General features: G+C 36.0%; 1 protein-coding gene across 3 annotated transcripts in view; it reads right to left on the bottom strand.

Moving 5' to 3' along the window:
- KRAS (KRAS proto-oncogene, GTPase) overlaps positions 1 to 20,352 on the bottom strand; it is a 45,842-nt gene that overhangs the window by 14,188 nt on the left and 11,302 nt on the right. For all 3 annotated transcript variants that reach the window (XM_034936164.2, XM_057299487.2, XM_034936161.2), the window contains exons 3-4: positions 7,740 to 7,918; positions 6,120 to 6,279 (exon numbers count right to left, since the gene is read on the bottom strand). In XM_034936164.2, coding sequence (XP_034792055.1) covers positions 6,120 to 6,279; positions 7,740 to 7,918 — 339 coding nt within the window. The remainder of the gene's footprint in view (positions 1 to 6,119; positions 6,280 to 7,739; positions 7,919 to 20,352) is intronic.

The raw sequence follows: 20,352 nt of genomic DNA, 5'->3' as shown, positions 1-20,352 counted from the left end.
ACTGTTAGCCAAAGTATCATTCTAAATCTTGCTAGACTATGCTTTTACTAAGAGATTTTGTTTTAAGTAAGTTTTTGTTCCTGTTAAATCTGCAAATTCTTGCAAAACTCTGTCAAGGAAGCAACACATCAAATACCCTAACTATATACAAATGCAAGACTACCAGCCTTTTGGTGGGGAAGGGCATGGAGGAACAAGATGTATTCTAAAACCCAACTGTGCATCCCTCACTTTCTCAAGAAACCTTGCCACCCACAGCCTATCTCATGTACTATTGAAATGCAGAAAAACCACTACTTGGGAGACTACCATGGTGCACAGCAAGTGCACAGTAACTGTTCCGTCAATTTTTAACTCATAAAAAGCTAAAGTTCAAAATATTGATCTCATGTACACAAACTCAACTACTATTAAACAGAGACATAGCACATAAGGAGGTTGTTTTGCAAAGCATTCTTTAACGGGGTTCTTCTAACAATTAATTTAAATATCTAGAAATTAACAACAAAACCAGGAAATTAATCACTCAACATTTTTAGGTTCGTAAAACTAATTTTCACATTATATTTAAATTGAGACTCCCAGAGAGCAGAAAAGCCGAATGAGGAGTAACAGATACCCCGAAAACTCTGCTTCTGTCATTCACCTTACTGAACCCTCTCACTTTTGATTTTAGCAGACTGGAAAACACACAACTTTCATGGTGTCAATGTTTCAATTTTGACAGCTTTTGCCAACATGGCCATGCACTGTCCAAAGGGACCAGGAAAATCTGTCAATAACCCAGATAAATGTGAACTAGGTAACAGTCCTTATACACTAGGAACATAGGGACTACACAATGTACTAGGAGAAAATAATTCTATTTGCCTTTCAGATATGGACTGAACTGAGTGTAAATAATATGTAATATTATATTCTAGCCAAGTAATTAGCTTTTTAAAATTATAAGTTATTAAGTTGGTAAAAATATATGTCCTGCAATTCTTATCTTAAAAAGTACAGCTGGGCACAGTGGCTCACGCCTGTAATCCCAGCACTTTGGGAGGCCGAGACGGGCAGATCACGAGGTCAAGAGATTGAGACCATATTGGCCAACATGGTGAAACCCCGTCTCTACTAAAAATACAAAAATTAGCTGGGCGTGGTGGTGTGCACCCATAGTCCCAGCTACTCAGGAGGCTGAGGCAGGAGAATCGCTTGAATCCGGGAAGCGGAGGTTGCAGTGAGCCAGGATTGTGCCACTGCACTCCAACCTGGCAACAGTGAGACCGTCTCAAAAAAAAAAAAAAAAAAAAAATACTAGAGGCCAGGCACAGTGACTCACGTCTGTAATCCCAGCACACTGGGAGGCTCAGATGGAGGATCACTTGATGCCAGGAGTTCAAGACCAGCCTGGCCAACATGGCGAAACCCTGCCTCTACTAAAAATACAAAAATCAGTCAGGTGTGGTGGTGCGTGCCTGTAGTCTCAGCTGCTCTGGAGGCTGAGGCACAAGAATTGCTTGAACCCAGGAGGAGGAGGTTGCAATCAGCCAAGATCCCACCACTGCACTCCAGCCTGGGTGACAGAGGGAGACTCTGCCTCAAAAAAAAAAAAAAAAAAAAAAAGAGTACTAGGGTAAAATTTCTATTTCCTTTTCATGAACTATGTTAAGTTTTACTTTATTAAGGTTAGCCTGTAAAATACAAAAGTTTAACGTAACTTCTAGTAGCTAATCAAACACTAAAGTTACCCAGAGAATTAGGAATCAGCATATTACAGCCAATGGACCAAATGCAGCCACAGCCTTTTTTTTTTTTTGAGACAGAGTCTCGCTCGGTCGTCCAGGCTGGTGTGCACTGGCATGATCTCGGCTCACTACAGCCTCTGCCTCTCAGGTTCAAGCAATTCTACTGCCTCAGCCCCTTGAGTAGCCAGGATTACAGGCACCCGCCACCACGCCTGGCTAAGTTTTGTATTTTTAGTAGAGACGGGGTTTCAACCACGTTGGCCAGGCTGGTCTCGAACTCCTGACCTCAGGTGGTGTGCCCACCTCGGCCTCCCACCTCATTTCTGGGATTACAGGCATGAACCACAGCGTGCAGCCAGCCTATTTTTATACTATGCACAAGCTAACAACGATTTTTGCATTTTAAAGGGTCATAATTTTAAAAAAATGCAACAGATACCACTTGTGGCCCTCAAAGCCTAAAACATTTACTATCTTGGCCCTTTACAGAAAATGTTTGCCAGCCTCTGATTTACATGGATGAGAACTTCTAAATGAATGTTTTGTTCCTTTAACCGGAATATAATTCTTTTTGCGTGTTTATGTGTTTTAGGCTCATGATCAAGACCCCAAAAGTTAGGGCATAAAACAACTTGCTGATAAAATACAACAAGGATATGCACACTAATTTTGTTTAAAAAACAAATAAGGGCCAGGCGCGGTGGCTCATGCCTGTAATCCCAGCACTTTGGGAGGCCGAGGCAGGCGGATCACGAGATCAAGAGATCGAGACCATCCTGGCTAACACAGTGAAACCCGTCTCTACTAAAAATACAAAAAATTAGCCAGGCATGGTGGCGGGCGCCTGTAGTCCCAGCTACTTGGGAGGCTGAGGCAGAAGAATGGCGTGAACCCGGGAGGTGGAGCCTGCAGTGAGCCGAGATCCCACCACTGTACTCCAGCCTGGGTGACAAAGCAAGACTCCGTCTCAAAAAAAAAAACCAAGAAAGAAAGGAAAATAAATAAATAAATAAGCTGAATAACAGATGAGTAACAAAATACTCTGCAGAAAGGAGGGCTTGACATTTTCACCAGTAACTGGAGATGTAAAATTTATTAAAATTCCCATATTTCATTTTATAATCTCTACAGTTACTCGGAATAGCTCTTTAAAGTCTTCCAGAAGCATGCAAATATCAAATTAATTTCAACGGAGGAAGATTAATAAGACTTTTGAAAGGCAAATTAATTTCTAGGCAAATCAACAAGTCCATTTAATAATAAAAGGAAATCAAAGAACAGAAATTAAATATCTAATTTATAGTTTAGCAACATAAATTACATAATAACATCAGTGAAACAGGATATAAAATAAAGGTTGAGTGCTCTGTTAAGAAGTACAAGTATTCTTTCATACTGTATCCCTCCATTTTTAATTAGATGATCCACATAAAAATGTCTACAAATCAAATTTGTTTATCTACTTACACATTATATACCTTCAAAAAAACAAATCAAACAAAAAAACCCAAGGCCACAAAACTGTATAAAACCTAAAAATCTCTTATAAAAGGAAGCCAGATAGTTTTCTGATCAAATATGAATGCTGTGTTATATTAAAGTATTAAGGTCAAATAGCAAGAATCAATTAGTACTTCTGAGGTAGTAATCATACAACCACCAAAAAGGAGACACAGCTATTTTAGGATATTATCAAATGAGAAGTGGACAGCAACAAAGTGGGACTAACAAGACTCTTTTTATGTCCTCTACTGCTTTTCTACTCAAAGTATGGTCCAAGTACCAAGAAAAATACCACCTAGGAGTTTGTTAGAAATGCAGATTTGGTCCCCACCTAAACCTTCTGAATTAGAATCTGGATTTTAATAAGCCCAGCTGATTTGTATGCATAAGAAAATATAAGAAGCACTTCTTTACTGCAACCCCTTAAAACATTATGCAAAGTCTCTTAAATTTTTTCTTTTCTTTGTGAAATGTAAGCTAAAATGTTCAGTGGTATAAAAAGCATCTTTTAAAAGTTGTAAGTAAAGCAAATATAAAACAACAATGGTAGAATCTAGGTAGTATATTTGCAAATGTTTTAAATAAAACTCAATTTTGTATTTGAAAATGTTTCATAAGAAAATGTTGGAAGAAAAAATAATAAATATTAGAATCATGTTTTCTCAGTACCTTCTCTCCTAAGAAAAATCAAGGAGACTGGTTATAGAAGACCAGTAAAAAGAAAAACAAAAACCAAGCCTCTTCCTGGTCTTTGCAACCTGGAAATGGATTTATGTGAAATCTTAATTCCTCTAAAGTAAAGTGATATGATATATACCAAGTTTAACCTATAAATCAGGTTTTAGTAAAATTGCCAGAGAAATTTGTATAATAGTCAAACTAGAGAAATGCAGTTTTTAATCCTCCCAAAATGACCTGAAGTAGAATTTACTGTTCTTTACTATATATCAAATTTGTATAACTAGGAAGAGGTACATATGCTCTCCTACTAGGGAAATACAACATATGTATTAGCTGGATAATGATTTACATTTACATTTTTGCACCTTTATGAAATTTGATAAACTTCTAGAATGCTTGTTTTTAAATGTTTAACAATGTAAAAGTTGTTCAGCAATTTTTTTTAACTCCTAGCATTACAGAAGTTAATTTCTACAAAACTGGTTTTCTGGGCTTACAGGTAAATGTAACCAGAAAAAGCCCTAAACAAATTGATGGAATATAGATGGATCAATTTCTTAGTACAGTCATGTACCACATAATGACATTTTGGTCCACAGGAGATTGCATATGTGATAGTGGTCCCATAAGATTATAATGGAGTTTAAAAGTTCCTATTGCTTAGTGATGTTATAGCCATCCTAACATTGTAGTACAACACATTACTCACGTGTTTGTGGTGATGCTAGTGTAAACAAACCTACTGCACTGTCAGTTGTATAATGGTATAGCACCTATATTGTTATTTTATAGTGTACTCCTATTTACTAAAAAAAAAAAAAAAAAAAAGTTAACTATAAACAGCCTTGGATAGGTCCTTCAGGAGGTATTCCAAAAGAAGGCAATGTTATTATAGGAGATGACAGCTCCACGTGTGTTACTGCCCCTGAAGATCTTCCAGTGGGACAAGATGTGGAAGTGGAAGACAATGATATTGATGGTCCTGACCCTGTGTAGACCTAGGTTAATGTGCATGCATGTCTTAGTTTTTAACAAAAAAGTTTAATAAGTAAAAACAAATAAAAAATTTTAAATATGGAAAAAAGCTTACAGAATAAGGATATAAGGAAAGAAAAATTTGTATAGCTGTATAATGTGTGTTTTAAGCTGTATTACAAAAGTCAAAATGTTAGGAAAAATTAAAAAGTTTATTTAAAAAGTTACAGTAAAGTAAGATTAATTTATTATTGAACAGAAATTAAAAAAAATATATAAACTTAGGGTAGCCCAAGTGTAGGTTTAGACACACAAAACTTACCATTGTGTTAACAATTGCCTTATAGTCATTAGTACAGTTACATACTGTACAGGTTTGTATCCCTGGGGCAAGAGACTATACTATATATCCCAGGTGTATAATAGGTTATACCACCAAGGTTTGTGTAAGTATTCTATGATGTTTGCACAATGACAAAATCACCTAACGATGTATTTCTTATAAAGTATCTCTGTCATTAAGAGACATATGACTACATATAACAATTAATTCCTTCCTATCTTTATGTATTCATTTCCTATATGTTAAACTCTTCATACAAACAGGTTAAATAATAGCAACTGAAATTATTTTATTTTACCTGAAGAAAAAGTCATTTTTAAAACAAAGATGATTTCTGAAACAAAATTCAGGTTCTCTCTGGCAATAATTTTTGTCAGAAAAATGCATTAAATGAATAACAGAATTTCTGTTGGCTTTCTGGGTATTTTCTTTCTTTAATGAGACCTTTCTCCAGAAATAAACATATCCTCAAAAAAATTCTGCCAAAGTAAAATTCTTCAAATACAACAACGTTTAACCTAGAAGCATGACATAATGGTTTAAAAGTACTACCGAAATAGAAAACTCAAAAATTTGTTGCCCTGTTATTTATTTATATATATATATGTAACCATGGGAAAAAAAAATCCCCACCTCTTGAATTCTAAATGTTAACATGTGCTCAGAATTGAAGAGAAATTTTCAATGTAGAAAGAAACCAAAGCCAAAAGCAGTACCATGGACACTGGATTAAGAAGCAATGCCCTCTCAAGAGACAAAAACATTTACTAAATATTGTTTTATTTCCTAGTATAGCATAATTGAGAGAAAAACTGATATATTAAGTGACATAACAGTTATGATTTTGCAGAAAACAGATCTGTATTTATTTCAGTGTTACTTACCTGTCTTGTCTTTGCTGATGTTTCAATAAAAGGAATTCCATAACTTCTTGCTAAGTCCTGAGCCTGTTTTGTGTCTACTGTTCTAGAAGGCAAATCACATTTATTTCCTACTAGGACCATAGGTACATCTTCAGAGTCCTTAACTCTTTTAATTTGTTCTCTGGGAAAGAAAAAAAAGTTATAGCACAGGCATTAGTAACACAAATATCTTTCAAAACCTGTCCACAACTTTTGTCATAAAATTTGGCTGAAAGAAAATAATGTAATTCCTAGTTTCCACTACACCAAATTTTCCTTCCTTCTTCTACTAGTTATTTTTTTTTCTTTACCTTTTTAAACAGAAACCTTGTATCTCTCTCAAAAGATCAAATACCTAGAAGTATAGTAAAACTATAACCTAATAGGTTAATATGCAGGTAGATCATAATAGTAAAACAGAAACTACTCAAAAATTCTAGACCCAAAGTGCTATATAACAGACTATAATTTTAGAAACATATGTTAAATGTGTAAAGATAAAAAATATTTTACAAAAACCTGAATTAAAGCATTAACATAATTTTCATATTACTTTTTCAAAAAACAAAGTGGACAAGTAGAAACATTTTGATTTCTAGGTAGGCAACACTGAAGTTACTACACCACTTATTCCGTTAAAAGCCCTTCTACATGTTAATCATTTTCAATATAACAAGTGCATAAACTCTAAATTTGGGGTGAAATTATATTCCCTCACAATTTTAGGTGACTTTCAAAGACACAGCACAAAAGAAGGAGCAGAGCAGACAAGAGTCAAAATCGGCTCAAATTCCCAGTTCCGAACACTATTAGCTGGGTAAACTTGGATAATAGAGCTGAAATTTGGTAACTCCTCTATAAAAATACTACCACTACCACCCACCCAATGTCTTTTGCTCTATTACTAGACTATACAGTAAACATGCTGTAACAATGTTCTTAAATAAAATGTTAAACTTCTTATAACTAGGCTAACTCGTTATTATATGACATAGCCAGTGAGTGATTTATTTGCTTAATATGTAGTTTTTGGAAAACTAAACCCTCAAAGAAACAGAATATAAAATAGCATAATAATGATTATTTTAATAGTTTTATGCAGCTTTGTCAGATTTAAGAAAACTGTAATGCCCAAATTCTTCAATCTTTCAAAACTTTTATTTTTTAAAATATATAATGCCACTGTTTATCCAATCCAAGCAATTCTACGCTATACACACATGATTGCTTTTAAGACTGTTAAAGTGACACCATCTCAAATCATCTTTTCATATTCTTTTTTATGGTTTTCTTTTTTAATGATGTATCTAAAAAGTTTAAAGTCTTGCTTTTGTACAACAGTCAAGAGTACAGAAGGCTGTGGAGTCAAACAGGCCTAGGTTTCAATCCCAGCACCACCACTACCGATGCAGTCTGGAGCAAGTTACTCCACTGCTCTAGTCCCCCAAGAACTTCATTTATAAAACAGGGATATTACCTACCTCATAAACATTATTTTAAAATTTTTATTAAATATTATATGCACGGCATTAGCAAAGACTCAAAAAATAAAAACTATAATTACTCCTTAATGTCAACTTATTATATTCAATTTAAACCCACCTATAATGGTGAATATCTTCAAATGATTTAGTATTATTTATGGCAAATACACAAAGAAAGCCCTCCCCAGTCCTCATGTACTGGTCCCTCATTGCACTGTACTCCTCTTGACCTGCTGTGTCGAGAATATCCAAGAGACAGGTTTCTCCATCAATTACTACTTGCTTCCTGTAGGAATCCTGAGAAGGGAGAAACACAGTCTGGATTATTACAGTGCACCTTGTACTTCAAAAAAGGTGTTACATACAACTCAACAACAAAAAATTCAATTTAAAAATGGGCAAAGGACTTGAAAAGACATTGTTCCTGCTCCAAAGATGATGGACAAATGGCCACTAAGCACCTGAAAAGATGCTCAACATCATCAATAGTCAGGAAAATAAAATCAAAACCATGAGATGCTACCACATACCCATTAGGATTGGCTATTATTAAAAAAAAAAAACAAAAAAACTCAAAAAATGGAAAATAAGTGTTAGCAAGAATACAGACACTGAAATCTTTGTGCATTGCTGGTGGGAATGTAAAACGGTGATGCCATTGTGGAAAACAGTGGTAGTTCCTCAAAAAGTTAAACACAGAATTACCATATGATCAGCAATTCCCTTCCTAGGTGTATAACCAAAAGAACTAAAAACAGGGACTCAAACAGATACCTGTAAACCAATGTTCGCAGCAGCACTATTTATAATACCCAAAATGTGGAAATAACTTAAGTGTCTGTTAACAGATGAATGGATAAACAAAATGTGGTATATACATACAGTGGAACATTATTCAGCCATAAAAAGGAATAAAATTTCATATCGGTTGAGTATTAATGCAGGTTAATCCAAAAATCTGAAATCCAAAATGCTCCAAAACCTGTAACTTTTAGAGCCTGACATGATGCTAAAAGGAAATGCTCACTGGAGCATTTGATTTTGGATTTTTTTTTCTTTCATCTTTTTTTTTTTTTCGGAGAGATAGGGTCTTATGTTGCTCAGGCTGGTTGAACTCCTGGGCTCAAGCGATCCGCCTGCCTTGGCCACCCAACGTGTTGGGATTACAAGCATGAGCCACTGAGCTCCATCTGATTTTGGATTTTTGGACTAGGGATGCTGAACCAGTTAAGTATCTACGAATATTCCAAAATCCAAAAAAAAAATCTGAAATCCAAACCACTTCTGGTCACAAGCATTTTGGATAATGGATGCTTCAACCTGTATATACATGCTACAACACAGATGAACCTTGAAAACATTATGCTAAATGAAGTAAGCCAAACACAAAAGGACAAATACCACATAATTCCACTTATATGAGGAACCTAAAATAGGCAAATTCAAAAAGATGAAAAGTAGACTACAGATTAGCAGGGGCTGGGGGAGGGAGGATTACTGGGGACTATTTGACAGGTACAGAATTCTAATTTGGGGTGATAATAAAAAGTTCTCAAAACAGATAGTGCTACTGGTTAGACAACATGGTGATGGTTGCACAACATTATGAACACACTTAAGGTCACTGAATTGAACACTTAAAATTAACTCCCATGGTCTAGGCGCAGTGGCTCACACTTGCAATCCCAACACTTTGGGAGGCCGAGGTGGGCGGATCATGAGGTCAGGAGATCAAGACCATCCTGGCCAACATGGTGAAACCCCATCTCTATTAAAATACAAAATATTAGCCGGGCATGGGGGCGGGCGCCTGTAGTCCCAGCTACTCAGGAGGCTGAGGCAGGGGAAGTGCTTGAACCCGGGAGGCGGAGGTTGCAGTGAGCCAAGATCGCTCCACTGCACTCCAGCCTGGCAACAGAGCAAGACTCCGTCTCAAAAAAACAAAAACAAAACAAACGAAAGAAAACTACCATGGTAAACTTTATGTTACGCATATTTTACCACAAAAAAAAATTTTTTTAAAGGTATTATATGGAGAGTCAACAATGCAAGTGTACATGCTGGTAACAAAAAGTTATTGACAAAACAAAATAATTTCAAAAATGGGATAGCTCTACCAACTCTATTATTCAAGATGATTTAAATGACAAGAAAAATCAATCAACTTATAAATAATTGTCATGCATCTATTTTATTTATAGTCAAAGGCACACGAAGGAAATGGGCAATACTCAAGATTCTAATGCCCTCATCCACTTCTGAAAACTGTGGAAAAATAATCTAACAGCCAGATGGATATCTCTAAAGAGCAATATTGTTTCATCTGCAAATCCTGAGGGGCCTCTTTTTTTCTTTTCTAAAAAGAGAGAGAACTGCAACTATAAGATTGAGTAAAAGAAGGGAGTGGGTAACTTTAACAGAATCTTGAAATAAAAATCTGATTTTCTTCTGACTTTTGGGTAATACTTCTGCCCAAGATTTCACACATTCTGCCAAAACAGTCCTCAAAAAATATGGTAAAGGGATGTTACAATGTGAAGCCATGAAATCATGAAATAAGAGGCAGGGCTAACAACAGGTATAAAGCATAAACATAAAGGCAATTATTTTCTTAATGTTCCACATGTGGGCTATAGTATTAATGTATCTTTTTTTGTTTTGTTTGGTTTGGTTTTTTTTTTTTTTTGAGATGGAGTCTCACTCTGTCGCCCAGGCTGGAGTGCTGTGGTGCAATGTCGGCTCACTACAACCTCTGCCTCCTGGGCTCGAGCGATTCTCCTGCCTCTGCCTCTTGAGTAGCTGGGATTCTAGGTGCACGCCACCACGCCCAGCTAATTTTTGTACTGTTTTTTAGTAGAGATGGGGTTTCACCATGTTAGTCAGGCTGGTCTCTAACTCCTGACCTCGTGATCCGCACGCCTCAGCCTCCCAAAGTGCTGGGATTACAGGCATGAGCCACTGCGCCCAGCCTCTAAAGTATGTTTAGTTTATGAATTACTCTGTAGACCATTCTATCAGAGGGAGAAAAAGAGAAAGAATGGTCATTACAAATGTTGTTAGTAAAGTATTTCAAAATGTTTACAGTATAAGGAGAATATAAAGATGTCTAAGTGCAGCATGATCACAATAATGTGTTTATGTATTTATATAAATCTATTACGTGTTTAAAAACTGGTAATATATACATCAAAATGTTATAAAGGTTATGTCTTTGATGGAGATAATTTAAAAGACATTTATCTTGGCCGGGTGCGATGGCTCATGTCTGTAATCCCAGCACTTTGGGAGGCCGAGGTGGGCAGATCACCTGAGGTCGGGAGTTTGAGACCAGCCTGACCAACATGGAGAAACCCCATCTCTACTAAATATACAAAATTACCTGGGCCTGGTGGTGCATGACTGTAATCCCAGCTACTCGGGAGGCTGAGGAAGGAGAATCACTTGAACCCGGGAGGTAGAGGTTACGGTGAGCTGAGATTGTGCCATTGCACTCCAGCCTGGGCAACAACAGCAAAACTCTGTCCCAAAAAAGACATTTATCTCTTGCTTATCTCTTTTCTTTGTACTAGATGCTATGTTAAATGTTTTTCTTTGGTTTTCAATTTTTTAAAGTGTGAAAACCTACCATATTAGACTATAATTTTGTGCTTATCTTTTAAAGCATATGGTATTTTCCAAATCGTCTATAATAAAAATTATCTCACCAGTCAGAAAAAAAGGATGGATATTTATTTTCTAAATAAGAGGCTCTTTAGTAGAGATTTGAGCATTCAGTTGACATTTACTTATTTCAGCCTATTCTCTTATTAAATACTTGAAAGAACTCCTATAGATCATAAATTAAAAACCATTCTAAAGAGTAATGAAAAAGCAGGAGGTGGGAGCAAAGTACAGTCTTAGAGTCAACCCATTACCCAGGCATGGCTACAGAGCATGTAAAGCTGACCAAAGACTCTTCCTACCTATTGCTGCCACCTCACATTCTTTTTTTTTTTTTTTTTTTTTTTTTTTGAGATGGAGTCTTGCTCTGTTGCCTAGGCTGGAGGGCAGTGACACAATCTCGAGTCACTGCAACCTCTGCCTCCCAGGTTCAAGCGATTCTCCTACCTCAGCCTCCTGAGTAGCTGGGACTACTGGCACGTGCCACTGTGTCCAGCTAATTTTTGTATTTTTAGTACAGATTGGCCAGGCTGGTCTTGAACTCCTGACCTCAGGTGATCCGCCTCGGCCTCCCAAAGTGATGGGATTACAGGCGTGAACCATCGCGCCCAGCCTGTCACCTCACATTCTTTACTTACCAATGTAGGCTGAGTATCCCTACTCTGAAAAACCAAAATCCAAAAATACTTCTAGGTCCTAAGCATTTCAGATAAAGAATAGTCAACCTGTAATGTGGGATATTAGTAGTTTATGTACATATTTCATAAGATGCTTCCATGGTGAATACACCAGTGCGACCGAGAAACTGGGAAAGCAGTCCCCTATTCACTGATAAATCTCATTCCTATTATCTTTTCCCTACCAGACCTTAAAAATATCGATAGCAAAGTTCTGAGACACATTCAGTTTCAAAGTAATCTACAACCTACTCAGAAACAATACTGTTGATTAGAAATAAAAGGTTTAGGTTAAAAATTCAGTATTTTTAGAGTTAATTTTAACTAGGGTCCTCACTCTTAGAAGTGCAATTAGTCACTGAGCTATTTTCAGTGCAACTTGGTAAAAACTAAAGAAGAAAAAGTGTTAAATGAAATACGATCTAAAAAGAACGGATAAATATAAAGAGAAAACAAATGCAACAAAAATTATATATTAATAAAGATTCTGTTCCAACTTCAGGTCAGGCCATAAGAAATAGTCATCCCTGGTATACACACGGCATTGGTTCCAAGACCCCCCCAGCCTCCAGTCCTACAGTTGGCCCAGGAACATCCGGGTATATGAAAAGTCAGCCCTCCATATCTGCATTTGGTTGGGGAAAAAACGTGTATTACAAGTGGACCCATGGTCACTCAAACGCATGTTGTTCAAGGGTCAACTGTATTTGGAGGAAGAAAAAAAATATGCATCAATGTAGACTCTTTCAAAAAATTTAGAGTCTAAATAAGGGTTCAGCAAGCTACTGCCCACAGGCCAAATCTTGCCCACTGTTTTTGTATTGCCCATTAGCTAGGAATAGTTAAATAGCTGTTTAAAAAAGCAAAAACAAAAACCCAAGACTTTGTGACAAAGACCCATATGGCCCTTTATAGAAAAGTTTGCCAACTCCTGCTGTAAGTTAATAACTCTTCACATTTTTGAAGTATTCTCAACAAATATTATTTATTCTCTTTCTCTTTATATATTTTTTTAAATTTACCACTCTGAGAAAGTACTGGTTATGAAAACTCATCTGATTTTAAAACACAGAGATTCTATAATGAAACTAGTTAATAATGGAGCAAAGACAAGGATGAAGGTGTTACGTTTTTAATTAGTATTTCCAGCCTTTCAAAAAAGTAAACTTTTAAATTAGGTACATAAGTTACCAAGGTTACTAATTTGTAGCTTTAGGAAACTACGATAAAATAAAGTAACTTAAACTAACTCACAATAAAATATTAAATGAAGGAAAGTTATTCCCCATAGTCCCCTCACTCCCAGCTAAAATATTATTTTTTCCATCTACATAAGTAATAAAAAAATTTTCTAAATGAAATGTACTATACTGGCAAGACTGAATTGTAGACAGAATTCAAACATTTCTGGTGACATAATAAGCACGATATTTTTGGAAAGCAATTATAGTATTTATCTAAAGTCATTCAAATGTTCATAGCCTTTGACACAGTAATGCTACTATGGGAAATTATGCTAAGAAAATATGTGGTTTTTTTTAAAATGACAGTTATAAAGAGATTCTTAACATGGCATCCTAAAATGTCTTACAAAGAAAATTTACTTACGCATTTAAAACTGACCCATAATCTTGCACCATTTACCTATCTTCAAAACATATCCTACATCCAACCACCTACCACCACCACCACCACTATCCCCCTAGTCCATGATAACTATTTTGTCTCAGGCAATCTGCAGCAATTGCTTCCTAGCAGGTATCCCTGCTGTTAATCTTACAATATATTCTCCACACAGCAGCAAGTGATAGTTTATAAATGTAGGTTAGGGCTAGGCACCATGGCTTACACCTATAATCCCAACACCTTGGGAGGCCGAGACAGGTGGATCACCTGAGGTCAGGAGTTCAAGACCAGCCTGGCCAACATGGTAAAAATCCCATCAAAAATACAAAAAATACAAAAAAAAAAATTAGGTGTGGTGGTGTGTACCTGTAGTCCCAGCTATTTGGGGGGCTCAGGTGGGAGGACTGCTTGAGCCAGGAAGGAAGAAAATGAATGAATGAATGAATGAATGAACGAAGGTAGGTTAGATCATGTCATTCACTAGCTCAAAGTCCTCCAATAGCACTCTTCAGTCTTAAAAATAAAAATGCAAAGCATTCTTCCTTCCCTGGTACCTCCTATGTTTCCTTCATAGCATGTATTATAATTTGTAATTATGTATTTACTTGTGAAATTGTTTAAGTCTATATCCTCTACTAGGCTTTAAACTCCATGTTGGTAGGGCTCACGCCTGTTTTACTCACCACTACACACCCTCTACCTAACAGTCTTGAACACTATAGGTAATCAGTACTGCCTCTTAAATAAGTGAATGAATCCATTTGATGTAAATATATGCAGATACTAAAAAGTGAATGGAAATTTTTATTAGAATTAAGCAGTTAACATAAATACAATTTAACAGATTTTTCAATTATATAATACAAATCCTTCTCAAATATTCTGAAGATACTACATATTTGAAATGAATGTTCACAACAAATGCCCCACTTTCAATGTAACAGTGTGCAAAGGCAGATTTTTTAATCTTTCAACAATTTGTTTTAAAATCTATGTTTCAATGTTCTCTTAGGAAAACAAGCACAGGTTTAAGATACTATAAATTTTATCAAGACAATGAAGCTGTTTATTTTTAAATTACAATATATATTAAGAATAATTTAATAAATTTTACCTTCAATTACATTTTATATAATATGTAAAGTTTTATGTAAAAATACAACCAAAACAATACACACAGATATTTTAATACATTTATGGGAGGGAAGAAAATAAGACTAGGGAAAAGAATGCAGGAGTCTTCAACAGTATTAACTTTTCTATCTTGGAAAAGAAAAGAGCTAAATCAAATGTTGCTAAATGTTAAGATATGAAAGAGCTGGTTGGTACACACATGAGGTTCATTATACTACTATTTACCTATCTTCAAAACATATCCTACATCCAACCACCTACCACCACCACCACCACTAATGGGTGCACTAAGAGTGCACCCATTTTATCATTACTTAAAATGGATTTCATATTTTTAAATTTTTGTTGGTTTGACAAGCTACACATTTTTATTGTTTTCATACCAATTTCTTTGAGGAGTAATAATGTTATATAGGTTTTTTTTCTTATCTGCATATTTATCGCCAACGTGTGTCCTTTGCCCATGTGGAATTTTAATCTTCTTTTACACTGACTTGCATAATTTTTTTAATGAAGTGTTTCCTGGTTTATTAAATGCCTTTATTTTGAGGAATTTAAAAGCTAACTCATTCAAGATAAGATAACCTCATTAACCAGAACATCAAGTTTGTCATTTTTCCATTATCATTAATAACTACATTATTCAGTGTGTTCACCTTTTAACATACTCGAGTATGGGTTTTCCAACTCAGGCAGTGACCCTGACACACAGACATATTCCATGTATCAAAACAAAACAATATATACATTCCAAGTATAGATTTTGTTTACATATTGTAGTAAACAAAAAACCTAAAGAAACTAGTAACTTTTACTAAAGGTAATCATATTACTATTAATAGTAATTACAGCAGTCAACATTTACTGAGCCCTTACTTATATGCCAGATACTGTCATAAGCATATTACAAACATCATCTCATTTAATCTCCATCTTCATTCTACCAATTCCATGAGATGCTCTTCTCAATATAACTAGAACTGCTGAAAATGTCAATAATGTATTACTTGGGGATTTCCTCTTGAAATTGTACGTTTTCTTAATATATTAAGTATTGTAAGGACTTTTTACATACTGCTTAATAACACCTGTAGGAAAAGATGAGAAACTTTTACTCAATTAATGCTCAAGTACTTTACGTTACTCTTCCGAAAGGTTATTTAAATTCACTGTAGCATGATGTGTTCCACACTTTCCGTTTATAAGCCATCAAAGACTGTTGTAGACTGTCAGAATTATAATAGGGAAGAAACAGGGAATTTAGGGTATGTAAACAGAGGTTGATGAGTTCATTCCCATCTACCCACATCAGTCTCCCTTGTATCATAGAAACACTTATCGAAAATCTAGGTGTCACATTCCGTGTCACACATTATATAGTTTCTGACCTCAAGCAACTAAGGTGAGTGGAAGAGACATGAACGTAAATAAATAATTAAAATAAAATGAATGTAACACCATATGCAAGACGAAGCACAATGGTGGCACACAGGAGAGACCAACTTTGTATGAATTAAGAAAGACGGGGAGGGGAAGGACATTCCAAGCAGGAAGGAGCAAAGAGAATGTAAAAAACATAGAACAGCATGTTGAGGACACAGAACCAAGGAGCTCCATATAACTTTAGCTTAGAACAGCGGTCCCCAACTTTTCCGGCACCAGGGACCAGTTTCGTGGAAGACAATTTTTCCAAGGACCGAGTTGGGGGTGATTTCAGGATGAAACTGTTTCACCTCAGACCATCAGGCATTAGTTAGATTCTCCCAAGGAGTATGCAACCTAGATCCTTGCATGGGCAGTTCACAACACGGTTCACGCTCCTATGAGAATCTAATGCTGCCGATCTGACAGGAGCTAAGGCAAGTAATGCTCACCTCCTTCCGGCTGTGCAGCCCAGTTCCTCTCAGGCCACACAGGTGGGTACCAGTCCGCAGTCCAGGGTTTGGGGATCTCAAAGGCTTAGAGGATCTCTAAGGCTTAGAGGCCTTAGAATAAGCACCAAGAAGTGAAACTGGACAATCAAGCAGGGGCCAGCTTATGGACGGTCATGTGTATCATATTAAGGAGTTTTAAACTTCATCCTATATAAAATCACTAAAAGGTTTTTAAAATAGGAAGGGAGATCAGATTCATTACTAGCATTATCATGACAAATTATAGAAAGGGACAAAATGTTTTGGCCCTTCCCAGACACTGACTCATCATACCCATTCAGATGCACCAGTAGCAGCCAAAGGCACCTCTGCAGGGATTAAGCCTCAGCGACAAGGGGCCCCTCCTCTGAGCTTCCAGTTCTGATAACCCCCAAATCTTCCCAGCATTCCCTGAATCTTAGGAGTCGTGGCCATTCTTGATGTTACTGTGTTACTTCAGTGTTTTTTTGCCTTTCAGTCTTCCAACACCTAATTAGTTCTCCGTGCTGAAATATCTAGTGTGGTTTCTGCTTTCTGAACTAGACTTTTGGCTTCTATAAATGTTAAAAATGGGTGGAAATAAGAGAGAGAAGAAGGGGGAGGGAGGGAGAGAGGGGAGCAGAGACTGGGAGATGAGCTAGGAATTATTACAAGAAATGACAAAACTTGAACTAAGGCAGCAACAGCAGTATGGACCGAGGAGATTAAATAGATTTGAGACATACTTAGGTAAAATTGTTGGTAGGAATGTAAACAGTACAATCACTATCAAAAACCACTTGGCAGTTCCTCAAAAAGTCAAAGACAGAGGTACCATATAACCCAGCAATTCTACCTTAGATATACACCCGAGAGAAGTGAAAACATATGGTCACCCAAAAACATGTACATAAATGTTTATAGTGGCATTATTCAAAATTGCCAAAAAGAGGAAATCACTCAAATGCCCATCAAATGAACAGATAAACAAAATAAGGTATATCCATATAACAGAGTATTATTCAGCCAGAAAAAGGAATGAAGGAATGATCAACAAGCAAAAACATAGACGAACTCTGAAAACATCATCCTGTGTGGAGGAAGCCAGACACAAAAGGCCACGTCTGTACGATTCTCTTTATATGAAATAATCAGAGTGGACAAATCCACAGAGATGGAAAAATTAGCAGTTTTTAGAGGCTGGTGGGAGAAGGGATTGGGGAGTGGCTGCCAATGGATGTGGGTCTTCTTTTGGGGTGATAACAACATTCTGGAATTAGTAGTAATGACTGCACAACCCTTGTGAATATACTAAAAACCATGTACACTTGAAAAGTGTAAATTGTATGCTATGTGAATACATTTCAATTTTTTAAAATAACAGAGCTTACCGACAGGGGATGAGTACAAAGGGGAGGGCGAAGGAAAAGATGAGTGATATTGGGCATGCTGAATTCCCTGTACTCATGGGTTGTCCTGGTGGATATGACCTGCAGGCATCTTGATATACATACATGTCTGGTGCTCAGGACAGAAGTCCAGGCTAGAGATAAACTTGGGAGTCTTCGATCTATGGACAGCCAAAGAACTTCACTTATTTGTGCTATGGGCTTGGGCAAACTACTTTTTCTCACATCTTCTCTAAGCTATTGTTCCTTCAGCTGTGAAAGTAGGTAAAAAACTGCATACAGGACTTTATACATAGATTAATATTAAAGACCATGAAAATCTCTTTATAAAATGAAAAGTGCTATAAAAAGTTAACTGCATTATTTTATATACTACACGCAGGCCAAAAAGTAGGGGCAGGCCACTGGCTACTGAGAACTGTTCAGAAACAGTATCTTCTCCTTACAAAATCATTGGGCATCTACAGTTGAAATAATTTTGCAAAACTGGTCACCATATTTCAAAATAAATATAATGGAGCTGGACAAATCACAGGGAAGGATAGCTAAAACTGAAGGCTATGAAGGATTTCTGTTTTGATTAGGGAGTGAAGATGTTAAAGAGCTTATTTTCATGGCAGAATTTTCAATTAAAAACTAAGACATTCACTAAAAGTAAGGATAAAGAAAACAAAGACTTCTTTACTAAATGCTGGATACTTAAAATTATAAGAATGGTGAACATTAGCTTAGTACTAGAGAGAATTAAGTGTGTACCACTCCCAAGAGAAAAAACTAGTTCAAAAATCTGAATGAACTCAAGGAAAATTTATATGACAAATTTTGAAAATAACGATATAATGAGCATACATGTGTAACCTGTTCAAGTCACATGGCATTTGCCCACAAGTGATCACTTGAAGTCCAGGTAAGAATGAGAGGCTGGAATGACCGTGGATCCAATCTTAATGCCAATATAATGTTCATATTTTATATTATATACCTCTCAGATATTATTTATTTAGCCTTAATAGCAATTTCCTTAATCCAAGACTACATGTGAATTATGTAATTTATTGAGGCTTGAAAAATAAGCATGAAATAATCTAATGGTATCTGAAACTTTAGTGCCCTTTTCTCTCTCCAGAATGAGTATTTACTTTTCCCCCAGCCCCAACGGTATAAGCTTATTTTAAAAAACTAAAACACCACAAAGAATGAGGGAGTAATTTTGTTTCTAGATGAAATCATACTCAACACAAGGTGCTGTGACCCAGCTTCACTTACATAATGGACATTTTTGAACATCAGTATATCTAAATCTACCTAATATTTCCAACAACTATGTAATTTGTATATATGGAGATACCATACTTTATTCACCCATTCTCTATTGTAGACATGAAGATGACTTCCATTTTTTTAAAATCATAAACAACACTGCAATAAACATTCTTATATATACATCTTAAACATTTATCCAATTAAATCCTCGGATAAATTTCAAGAAGTTGAATTACCTGGTCAAAAGACATGTAGTTTACATTTTGAAACATATTTCCAGACTGACCTCCATAAAGTCTGAGGGTCTATACTCCCACTACAGTGCAAGGCGCACACTTCTCCATACCCTTCCTAGCAGTTATCATTTTAACCTTAGCCAATATGAAAGTACAGAAATGTTATTTATTGTTTGAACTTGCATCATATTCATGAAGTAAGTGTCTTTTTATATGTTCATGTTATTTATTTTATTTCTTTTTTGGTAGACAAGCTATTTATATCTTTAGTACCCCCCATCCCTTTTTTTCTATTTGTGTGTTTGCTTTTCTCTAATTCATATATAAGATAGCTTCCTGTTACTTGAACCAAATGGTTTTTCTAGGTTTTCATTTGTCTTCTATCTTTGTTAAAGAAAACTTAATTTTTATGCAGCCAGATAGCTCAATTTTTTCCCAAATGTTTGCCTTAATGGTTTAAGAATACTCTGATAATGAGAAAGGAGTCTCACTTTTCTCAAGGGAGAAAAATATTTATCCAAATTCCACAAAAAAGGAAACCTAAAGTTAAATCACTCAATCTATGTTACTTAGATAATACTGCAAGATCCATAATTTAAGAATGACATTATCATTTTTATTTCACAAGTGTATAGTTTAGCGTTAAAATTTACACAAGGAGAAACAGGGTAGAACCAGGGTTCTCACCGCAGGAGAAAGAAGGTGAAAAATAGTTAACTCTTGATTTCTTAATAACATGCATTTCTGAGCTCTGTGCCTTGAAAACGGTCTAGAAGCAGTGACACTGCTGAGGCGGGCAGATCACGAGGTCAGGAGTTCGAGACTAGCCTGGCC

The sequence above is a fragment of the Pan paniscus genome, chromosome 10 (genome assembly GCF_029289425.2).
Source record: "Pan paniscus chromosome 10, NHGRI_mPanPan1-v2.0_pri, whole genome shotgun sequence".
Lineage (NCBI taxonomy): Eukaryota > Metazoa > Chordata > Mammalia > Primates > Hominidae > Pan > Pan paniscus.
Note: the sequence above shows the minus strand (reverse complement) of the source record. Positions and strands in the feature narration are given on the sequence as shown.